At 37.5% G+C, this 11,430-nt stretch overlaps 1 protein-coding gene across 1 annotated transcript; it reads left to right on the forward strand.

Moving 5' to 3' along the window:
- The first annotated feature begins 6,842 nt into the window (after positions 1-6,842).
- cdkn2a/b (cyclin-dependent kinase inhibitor 2A/B (p15, inhibits CDK4)) lies at positions 6,843-11,275 on the forward strand. Its single transcript, XM_053502803.1, has 2 exons — positions 6,843-7,118; positions 10,145-11,275. Exons 1-2 carry the CDS (start codon positions 6,978-6,980, stop codon positions 10,394-10,396), a joined length of 393 nt encoding a protein of 130 aa, XP_053358778.1. The 5' UTR covers positions 6,843-6,977; the 3' UTR covers positions 10,397-11,275.
- The last annotated feature ends 155 nt before the right edge of the window (positions 11,276-11,430 follow it).

Consider the following 11,430-nt stretch of genomic DNA (forward strand, 5'->3'; position numbering starts at 1 on the left):
AGAAACTAACTAACTAAGGAAGACTATCTACAGGGTTTTTTACAGACAACAGACAACATAAAGTGCACGTGCAAATGTGCAAACAAAAGCAACAAAGTGACAGTGCGACAACATAACGTAATAATAAGGTGTTGAGGTGATGAGTTAAGGTGGGGGGGGGGTTAGTTCAAGTACTGGAGAAACAGATGCGTTTTGAGTCGTCGTTTAAAGATAGTCAAAGTCTCAGCTGTACGGACATCTAGAGGAAGTTCATTCCACCACCTAGGTGCCAGAACAGAGCAGTGCTGGAGGATCGGAGGGAACGTGGTGCAGTGCGTGGTGTGATTAGAGCAGAGAGGTAAGTGGGTGCTGGGCCATTTTTAGCTTTGTAGGCAAGCATCAGCATTTTGAATTTAATGCGGGCAGCTACAGGAAGCCAGTGCAGGAAGCGGAGGAGTGGTGTGGTGTGGGAGAACTTGGGAAGGTTAAAAACGAGACGTGCTGCTGCATTCTGGATCAGTTGCAAAGGACGAATCGTGGACAGAGGCAGGCCTGCCAGGAGTAAGTTGCAGTAGTCCAGTCTTGAAATAACAAGGGACTGAACAAGCACCTGAGTAGCTTGTGAATAGTCATATAGTCATCAGCGAACTTAATGATGTGATTCGTTGCTACACAGTTGTGAGTCAGCAGTGTGAACAGCAGGGGACTGAGCACATAGCCTTGTGGGGCCCCAGTGCTCAGTGCTCAGTGGCTGGAGGTGCAGTTTCCGATCCGTACTGACTGAGGCCTTCCAGTCAGAAAGTCCAGGATCCAGTTGCAGAGGGAGGTGTTCAGGCCCAACAGGCTCAGCTTCCCGATCAGTTGTTGGGGGATGATATTGTTGAATGCTAAGCTGAAATCTATGTACAGCATTCGAACGTATGTGTCCTTCTTGTCCAAGTGTGTGAGGGCAAGATGGACTGTAGTGGAGATGGCGTCGTCCGTTGAGTGGTTAGGACGGTACGCAAATTGCAGTGGGTCCAGGGAGGGAGGCAGCAGGGTCTTGATGTGTCTCATGATGAGCCGCTCGAAGCATTTCATGATGGTGGGTGTAAGTGCAACGGGACGGTAGTCATTGAGACAGGACACAGAAGACTTCTTGGGCACAGGTATGATGGTGGTGGCCTTGAAGCACGTGGGAACGACGGCGCTGCTCAGAGAGATGTTGAAGATGTCGGTAAGAACATCTGCCAGCTGTTCCGCACATTCTCTGAGCCCATTTGATGGCCTGGGTGACATGCAGAAGCTTTAGGAGTGATGTTTGGTCAGGTCTGTGGTCTAAACATTGAATTCCAATAGGACTGAATGTACACCTATAAAAGCCATCCAAATGATTATTAAAAGACCTGGAGAGATATACCATTTTTTGTGTCTTTTTTTTTTTTTTGCCCTTTAAGCAAAATAGAACGTGTATTCTCCTGTTTTATGCAGATCACTGTTTTAACTTTGACTAGTTTTGGAAGAATAAAGGTTTTTTTAAGTAATGTTTGTGTGTTTTAATTGTCAGAGTATTGTTGGGCCAACCTGTTTTTATAGAAAAACAATCACTTTAACAAACTACATAATTGGAAGACAACTTACCTTTTTAAGTAGATGAAAAGTTGCGCTAAGTCAACCCTAATTAATTGAGCCCACAACCGGTACTACTTAAGCTGACTTAAATATTTTAATTACAAGTTGAGTCAACTTTTTAAGATTTTGAACTGGGTTCACTAAAAATTGAGTAAACTTTAAAAAGCTGCCCAACTTGTTATTAAACTTTTATGTTGTGACAGGTTTTTTATATATATATATATATATTTTTTTTTTTTTTTACAGTGTAGACAGAGCATGCGGAGTACACAGAAATGATGGTAATGCACCCACAAATAACCAAAATCCTCAAAAAAAACAGAATTGAAAGTGTGACACAGCATAGCTTATTAAAAAAATATATAGGAAAACACACTAAACTAAATCTTAAAAAAATAAGCAACAGATTTTTTTTTAGGAGTTTATTGTTCCTGCAGGAAGTTTAAAACCAGTTTGTGTCATATTTTCAGAAACCGTGGTACTAATAAAAAGCTGTTATGTAATGCGCCATTATGAGATAAAACCTGGGTCATTAGAGCAAGCATATCCACGGCAGTCCAAGGTGAGGGCATGTAAATTACCCGAACTGAGAGCCCAGGGTTATGTACTAAAGTGCCCCTCCCCCTCATGATTTGGCCACATGATGGCAGTGTTGCTTTATATTGTACAGTATATTAGTTTCATGTCTATACGACTCACGTTGTCCCTAACTTATGTACAAATCCAACTTACGAATGTGCTACAGGAACGAGAGTGCAGAATATCATAATAGACATTTGTTACAGATGCTCAGACATCACGCTACAACCTCTCAATCCTTAAAGGAATTAACCATACAAAATAAGAGAAGTCAATGTCAGAAACATTAGGAAATGTAAAAACATGGTTCTGAACATATAATATATACAGTATCAGCACACCGTTGATTATGAACATTCTTTCCTGAAATAAAGCTGCCCCTGTCTATCCCACAGACTAGGAACATCAGTCAAACATCATCCACATTTTTAACGCCCTGGTCACCTCTTACCCTGAAATTGTTAAAACATTAATATGCAGATTTAGGGTGACTTAAGCATTATGGTTCATTTTATTTATTATATTCTGATTAAACTCCCTTCTCCTAGAATTAACCACTTTCCTAACCTTAGTCCCCTAAATACATTTTGGGATTTGTATATCAAATTAGAGCAAAACCAGTTTGGTAAGTAAACCATAAGTTTAAGGTACAGTAATGTACACTGTAAAATTATATTCTGGACTTTGATACTTCGACTAATTCATAGTATGTTACATACATACTAATTTCTTGAATGGATGCCATACGGTATAAATAAAAAAATATATAAGGAATATAACAGGATAAAAAAAATTATATTTGGACTGTAATTTTTATCAGTAATGTACCTTAGTGGAAATCCTGCTTCTTGAAAAAAAATCCAATGTAGTTGAAGTACAAATTTGTGTATAATTTCAAAAATCTTATAAATTAACTTAAGAAGTTCTGCTATTCCCAATAAAATGTTTGGTGGGATGTTCACCAACTCAGAAACTGAACTCAAAAAAAAAAACCTCACTCTTTTATGCAAATGAATTCCAGGTAGTCCATGTCTGTGGGAATATTCCCAACAGCATGTTCCATGAGAGAACAAAACCGCCCTAAAATGTGTTCCAAAAGCAAGTGCTGTGGGGAACATTAATTAATGCAAAATTTGTAAAATAGTGTAAACCCCTTTTATACTGTTATAAATTGACTGAACTACATGAGTACGTATAAGAGTCCTGTGGACCCCCAACCTGTGAGAGGAACCGATGGGTTCTCTTTTATGAATTTAAAGTGATAAATATATCACTATGACTGCATTGCCTGATCTCAGAACATCTACATCAGGCGATGCAGGTCTAGGGCTCAAGAGATTACCAAAGACTCTCACCATAAGCTGTTCCACAGGCTGCCCTCTGAGAAGTGGCTCAGATTACTTGTGTCAAAAATTGAGGTTGTGTAAAAGCTTCATCCCCCAGAACAAATGCACCATGAACATCCATTCTGATACTTATTGTCTAATACTTAAACATACCCTTTTCATACATACAATTTTTCAGACCAATTTGGTGTGTTTGTGTTGCTTGGTCACTAAAGTGATTTTTTTTAATTTTTTATCTGAGGTGTACACTCTTATACAATACCATACACATGATCTAGACAAACACACACACAGGCACACACACACACACACACACACACAGGCACACAGACACACACACACACAGGCACACAGACACACACACACACAGGCACACACACACACACACACACACACACACACACACACACACACAGAATCACACTTATGCCATGCACCCACACCCACAAAGCTTAACATGACACAGTGACAAACTGATGGCTAAACTGTAACACATCCTTTGACATCAGGTAAAACACTGAACGCTGGTTTCTGTATTTGCAATAAACATGCTCCCGCTATACATTAACACTAATACTTAAATTAACACTGACAGCAATACTTACACTACGACGCACATTAATACACACAACACTTACAACAACACAAGCACACACACACAATGACATTCACACTAACATTAAAACCCATTACTAACACCAATACAGACACCAACAATAACACTCACATTGTCACTGGCCCTCACCCTAACACCACTTCCACTGACACCAAGTACTGGCTATAATTTTAACACTCACACTAACATTAAAAGAAATACTCACACTAACCTTAACACACTCATACAACTAGATAAAAAAGGTAGAATGTGTTACCTGTATTCCACAAATGAAGCGGTGGTCATTTTCATGAAATGATCTATTTTTGCTTTTTAAAAAATCTTATTAATTTGTGTATGTTTGTAGCTTCACGTTGGTGGTGATCTGTGTGTATTATTTACATCTTCTACAATAGTTATATAAAAAGGACAATAAAACAATTTCATAGTTTGTATATTTCTGTACTTAAAATATTTAAAAATAAGTAATTAAGTCGCGATTTAGTTTTTGCATTTTATAATTACAGATAGATGTATTTTTATAAAACAAAACATCGAACAATTAAATGTTTTATACAGATTTTATCATTCTCCAGAATTTGGACCTTTTGTGTCACTTAATTCTATTTAATTCCATTCTATTAAGTCCAATTGTATTGTGGCGTTTTTATCGCCTGAAAGGATGGTGGAGAGACGAGTGAGCTTATATTGCTGCCCAATGCAAATGGCTGGGAGTATTTTATTAGGTAGCACAATCTCACACACGAACACATGAGACAGCTCAAAAGAAGAACACCTCCTATCACACATACCCTGGCTGAAGCCACTAAACCAAACACCTTTCCCCAACACGGTGAACACATAACAGTCCCTCCCGCAAAGCATGATGGTTATTACCCGAAACCCCGCCCACGCCACAGTATTTATATAGCACTTTTAACAATGGTCAATGTCGCGAAGCAGCTTTACAGAATAATAATAAAAAATAACAAGGAAATTAGTTTCAAATGTGTGAGGAAATATGTATAAATCAAAATGATCAAATTCTTTCTCATAAGCAAGCTGGGGCCACAGTGGCAAGGAAAAACTTCCTTAGATGGCAGTAGGAGGAAACCTTTAGAGGAACCAGACTCAACAGGGAACCCATCTTCATTTGTGTGTTTTAGGTTTTTATACACACTCACATGCACCACCCTTGTTTATACCTTAAGCATAGTTAAGTTGTGTGTGTGTTCATAAGCAGTGAGAATATCAGGGGATTTCCTAATCTCAAAGCTACTGTATACACACATTATACACACGCATGCACACACACCCACACACACAATATTACAAGATAAATCATATATTTAAAGTTTCATTTTAAAATAAATAGAAGTCAATAAAGTAATAGAATTTTATGAGAGTGTGTAATGTGATAGGAGTGTGTGTTCTGTAGAATGGTGTATTTGTTCCATTTTTACTTTATATTTTGCATTTATTATTTTTTATATGAATATTATTTGGGTTGTGGAACAGATCATCTAAGTTTCTGTTATTTCTTATAGGGTGATTTAAGTGTGGTTTGTTTAACCCTGTTGTAGAATAGCTGAATTAGAGTTGTGGCCCTCTGGTGCCAACATACAACATGTAAAAGTATGGCACTACATGGAGGCTTTGAACTCTCCACTGCTCAGAAGCATAATAAGATAAAAGTAATTGCTCTGGATAAGACAGCAGAGACAGCATAAAAATGTTTTATAATGGACCTGTTGCATTCCACACATGATGCATTACAATATAATTTTTGTCCAAGTGTATCTTTTATGAGCTCTGTGTCACTCAGTGTTACTAGAACATATCTCCTCTATGCGTGTCTCTGCCTGAAGGGCATTTCCTCGCTACTCCTTACCAGTTAAAATACATACAGAGCTCTCTTACATTTTAGGAGTGATTTGCTATTTTAAGAATATTAATAAATTGCTCTTACTTCTACTCCTAAAAGTAAGACCAAAATTGCATCATTTTCTGTCCACTTAGTAAATACGGACCAAGATGTGTAAATGTGAATATTACTGGTCTGTGAAAGGATTCCAAATGCCATGTACGGTTTCTACTGAATATTAATCGCTTTCACACCATAGTGAAGTAGAAACATTGCAAACCAGGACTGTCTGTATTTTTTGAGAAAACTAAACCAACATTTAATTAAAGACGATGAAGTTCTGCACTGTAGGTGCTGCTCTGCCTCTGATCATCTGACTACAGAAAATAACACACACGGTGAATAATGTGCGCATGCGCTTTGCATTTATTTCCCCTAAATACGCTCCATGACCAGTGACTCATACCTCATTTGAGCACTGAACAGAAGATTAGTGTAGATAATGAGTGCAGTTTATTACTTATAATAAAGTTACTTATAAGTTATGAGCAATATAATTTATTGTATATAATAAAGTATATTACTTATAATAAGTTTCAGTTTAGAGTTTCAGTTAAATGAACTAGACTTTTATTATTTGATTGTTTTATTCCGGCATAGGAGAGAGATAATACAAACGCAGGGAAGGTTCTGCGCATGCGGGCTGCGCTTCAGCTGGCGTGACGTAATGACTCGAGCGCAAGACATGTCCGAACATATATCCCGGGCACGCGCCGCACGCGACCGACAGTGTGTCTGAGAGAGAGAGAGAGAGAGTATAAAGGCATCCATCCGAGAATTACTTAATTATCATACATGTGATCACACCCGCGTCGCCTGGTGTAAAGTCCTCACGCACGCATACCTGTGCTATCTGTGGCTTAACTGTCACACAGCACGCAGTCCGGGAGGTTTCCACAGGTGAGACGAGAGGAGGTAGAACGAGAAGAGGTGAGACAAGAGCATGCGCGCCGCCAAAACGGACAATCTGGCAGACGAGCTCACGAGCGCAGCTGCGGTAGGAGACACGGTGCTCGCTCGACTCCTGCTGAGGAACGGCGCTGATGTGAACCGCGCAAACCGCTTCGGGAGAACACCTGTACAGGTAACACACCGCTGTTCACTACAGCGTGATTCATTTTAGCAGTCTTATTTTAGTGTTTATTTTCAAGCAATAAAGGTAAATTTTTTTGCTGATGTAAATGTAATTCACACCCAATTACTGACTCAGGTGATCAAAACAGGTTTCTGAATTAAATCATTTTTTTAGAAACGATAATTCAATAAAGCAGCAGGATCGTGTGTGTGAATGTGTGTTTATGAACTAAACATTAAGAATCAATCAGAAAGTTAATTTATAAACGAAAATGAAAGTGAACTTCTCATCAGAATTAACTGACATGTTAAACGCGCGGGCGCGCGCGCGCACACACAAAAAAATAAAAATAAAATTTTAATTTAACTAATTGAAAGTAAGCGGAGAGAGTTTGGAGATGAACTCAGGGTTTGTTAGCTGTATGTGTTGTGTCCGGGGAAGATTAGATGAGCTGTCCTGAAGCCTGTGCCCCAAGAGGGCACTCTAAACTAAAATATATACTTGAAAAAAATGTGTTAAAAAACATATATTTGTGAAGACTTTGTGTGGCATTTGCGAGTCACATAAAAGCGAAAGAACAGACGCGAGCACTTTGCGGAGCGCAAGTGGAACTGAGGTTGTGTGTGTGCGTCATGGCCAATCATCATCCAACCAGAGACCTGAGCGCAGTCTGGAGTCATAAGCCGGCGTGCCTACACACACATAATTTATTATTCCGTTTTCAGTTTCATTATATTTTCTTATTTCATTACCTTTTTAATCACCAATTTTTATCTATCTATTCCTACTATCTTCCGATTGATTTCTGATTTTAGGCAATAAAAATGTCGAAATTTGTCATGTCAATAAAGCCTAAATCTTGAGAACGAGATAACTACGCAATAAGCTAACACTAAATTAGAAACGGTTGCATATACAGTTATACGCACTGATACAAAAATAATTCCCAAAACTATAGGCTCACAAATATAAATTAAAACGCGATAGCCTGCACACACACACACACACACACACACACACACACACAAACAATCAGTAAGAAACATTTGTGTATATTGTGTACATTCCCCCTAAGTGTTTTTCTTTTGTGATGTAAACACACTCTGCTAGTGTAATAAACTCAGCTTTATTATTATTATTATTATTATTATTATTATGTTTCGAAAGGAAATTAAACCGCCGCTGTTCTCAACACGAGAATGTTATGTTATGTTGCCACAGTGCACAATTCTAACATATTTTATACATTAACCTCGTAAACAAATTAAACAAACAAATAAACAAAGCTCGCGCTCCAAATACAAACATATAAATCAGCAAAGGCCACTTATAGCTTATTTACATTTTATGACAAAGTTAACTCGCAATTTAATATCAGTTTATTAAAACCCAGATTAATTAATAAACTTGTTTCACTTAAAACTTTAAATTGTTATAATTTACAGTTCATAATCAATTTATTTAAGTTTAAATGCGCGACCGTCCGGGTTCATGGGTTTTAAAAGTGAAAAAGGGGCGTGTGTAGACAAATAATGTCTAAATTATACGCCTTATTTTTTTTTTTTTAACAGATAATTTAGTTTAAAGAAATGACTAAACTGAAAGCGCTGCGAGCGGTTGGCACCTCGCGCTGGTTTAAACGGAACAAAGAATAATTAAATAATTAAATGAATAAATATTGTTAAAAAAAAAATAATAATAATACAATCAAGGAATGTTAGAAGGGTGCTCGGTGGCTTGATCTCAGATCCCCAAACCAACGAACTAGAGCCTTAGCCTGAATCCTTTTTCTTCCGTTAGATTTTTTTAAGCTGTGAATGTATATAGTTAATATAAAATAGTTTTTGCTTAAATTGTACTGTAGCATTTAAATTAACACTCAATTCATCCAATTAAAGCCTTTCCATTGCCATTTGTTAGGAACATCTCTACATTTGTTTGATTATTTAATCAGCAGCACAGTAGTCCTGAAGATACAGGTGGAGAGCTTCAGGTCAGATTTGCGTCAAACATCAAAGTTTGATTTGGTGTCTGTGAGTGAGAGAGAGATGAGGTTTATTTTGTGTTAAAATAGATGTTCAAAAGAAAACATTTGATTTTTTTTAGCCAAATAATATTAAAAATGAAAAGTATTAATAAAAAATATGCACATCTATCTATATCTTTATCATTGTTTTGCGCAGCCTGTACTTTTAGTAGGCTAATTAGTAAAAACCTTCACTTGTTTGGATTTCCACATTTTGTTTGTTTTGACACATTGTCAGTGAGTGATGTATTTGCATACTCATTTATATTTATTAGTGTCTGCCAAAGATGGGTGTGTTCACAGGTTCAATCTGTGTTCAATTATTTCAGTGTTTATACAACACATACAATGTATTTGCTATATTGACATTTTTTTCTCATTTTAACATAGATTCCTAAACATGTAGTATACATTTTGAAAACCATGTATGGTCTGTGTCTTTAAATAGTAATTCCTCAAAGTGAAAGTGCAATATTCAGGCTACTATACTGAGCATTCAGTATAGTAGCCTGAAGAATGAATTTTTTTTAAAGCATTATTAAAGACTATGAATATTTTCCCCCATGTATGAAGATGTTTGGAATGTATAAAAAATATATAAACAACCAAAACAGCTGCTGAGTTACAGTGGTGCAAGCCATTGATGCTAATAATTTCAGAAAAATACCCGTCTGTTATAACATTAAACATACAAACCTGATGATGTGTAGCGCTTCCATGCGCAAGCTTTGATGCCATGCACTTTGTTTTGACTGCTTTATATCAGCGCCAGTGTTCACCGTTTCAGCAATTTGAGCTATAGTAATTCTATTGGATCAGATTAAATAGGCCAGCCTTAGACATGTTTTACCTGATTGTGGAACATTTCCTTTTTAATTATATTCATATTGTGATAGTTATACAAGTAGAATTGTAATTAATATCATCTCATTCTCCATAAACAATTATTTTATAATAAAATACACTTTGTGAATTACAAGCTCAAATGTGTGTGGGTGTGTGTGTGTAGGTGATGATGATGGGCAGTGAGAGCATGGCCAGCCTCCTACTATCACAAGGTGCGAACCCCAACATGGCGGACGCGAGTACGGGGTCAACACCGCTACACGATGCCGCACGTGAGGGTTTTCTCCGTACCGTAGAGTTGCTAGTCAGAGCCGGAGCCGACATTACCATACTGGACTACAGTGGGCAGACCCCGGCCCAGCTCGCATTGCAGGGAGGCCATGCCCACATAGTCAACTACTTACAGCACCTTTAGTAATATACTGGCTTTGAAAATGTCTATAAACTGTTTAAATATGATGACAGAATGCACTTTACACCTTTATTTTTATTAACGCTTATTAAATGTCCTGTGTTTAATATTGTAATGTATCACACATCCATTATGTCCATATTAATGTTTCTGTGCTGGAACACTGAAATATAAAGCATTAGGGGTGCTTCGATCACAAATCAGAATCGGCCGATACAGATACCAGGCACAGGTGTGCATGGGTTATTTGGATATAATATTTAAAATATTCTATTTATTGTGTAGTATTGTTTATTTATTTACTATTTATAGGATCTCACCAAAGTGAGTACACCCCTCACATTTTAAAAAAGACTTAATACACACACACACACACACACACACACACACACACATCATGTCAATTATATGCAGCAGCTAGAACAAGGCTGTGTCAAATGATTAACAAACCAAAACGCTGCACTAAAAATTTGAAAATAAAACATCAGTGTGCATACTAATTAGTAAGCAGTGAGGGCAGGCATTTCTTTATAAATATCAATCTCAGAGTGTTTAGGAGACACCGTCAGTCCACATGCATAGAGCAGTAAAGTAAACCCAGGCTGCCTCGGACTGCCAGAAACCACTATTTGTTTCTCTCTGCGTAATTATTCCTGTGACTATTTATTCTGCAGAGTAAGGCTCGAGCTATGTGAGCGCTTCTGCTATAGGTGGATAAGTGAGGGTCGACTTACAGTAATGGCTTTAGCTGCTGCCTTTGAGGATAACTGTCCATACTCACATTATACTGCTTTGTTCTTAACCGGTGAATAATGTGCGTGTTATGTTAAAGCTTTAGGCAGACATTCCCCAACAGGGTTTTGCTTTAAAAAAAAAAAAGAATATTGGTAAAATTCCCAGACCAGCAATAGTATGGTGATGTGGCTATTGATTCATGTGTTTTGCCTCATCACAGTAATATCAGTTTGTGTGATTGGCCAGTGCAGAGACAACCGATCAGAAACAATGAATTTGTTATCGGCCGCTTTTGATCAGAG

The sequence above is a fragment of the Clarias gariepinus genome, chromosome 8, assembly GCF_024256425.1.
Source record: "Clarias gariepinus isolate MV-2021 ecotype Netherlands chromosome 8, CGAR_prim_01v2, whole genome shotgun sequence".
NCBI classification, from domain to species: Eukaryota; Metazoa; Chordata; class Actinopteri; order Siluriformes; family Clariidae; genus Clarias; species Clarias gariepinus.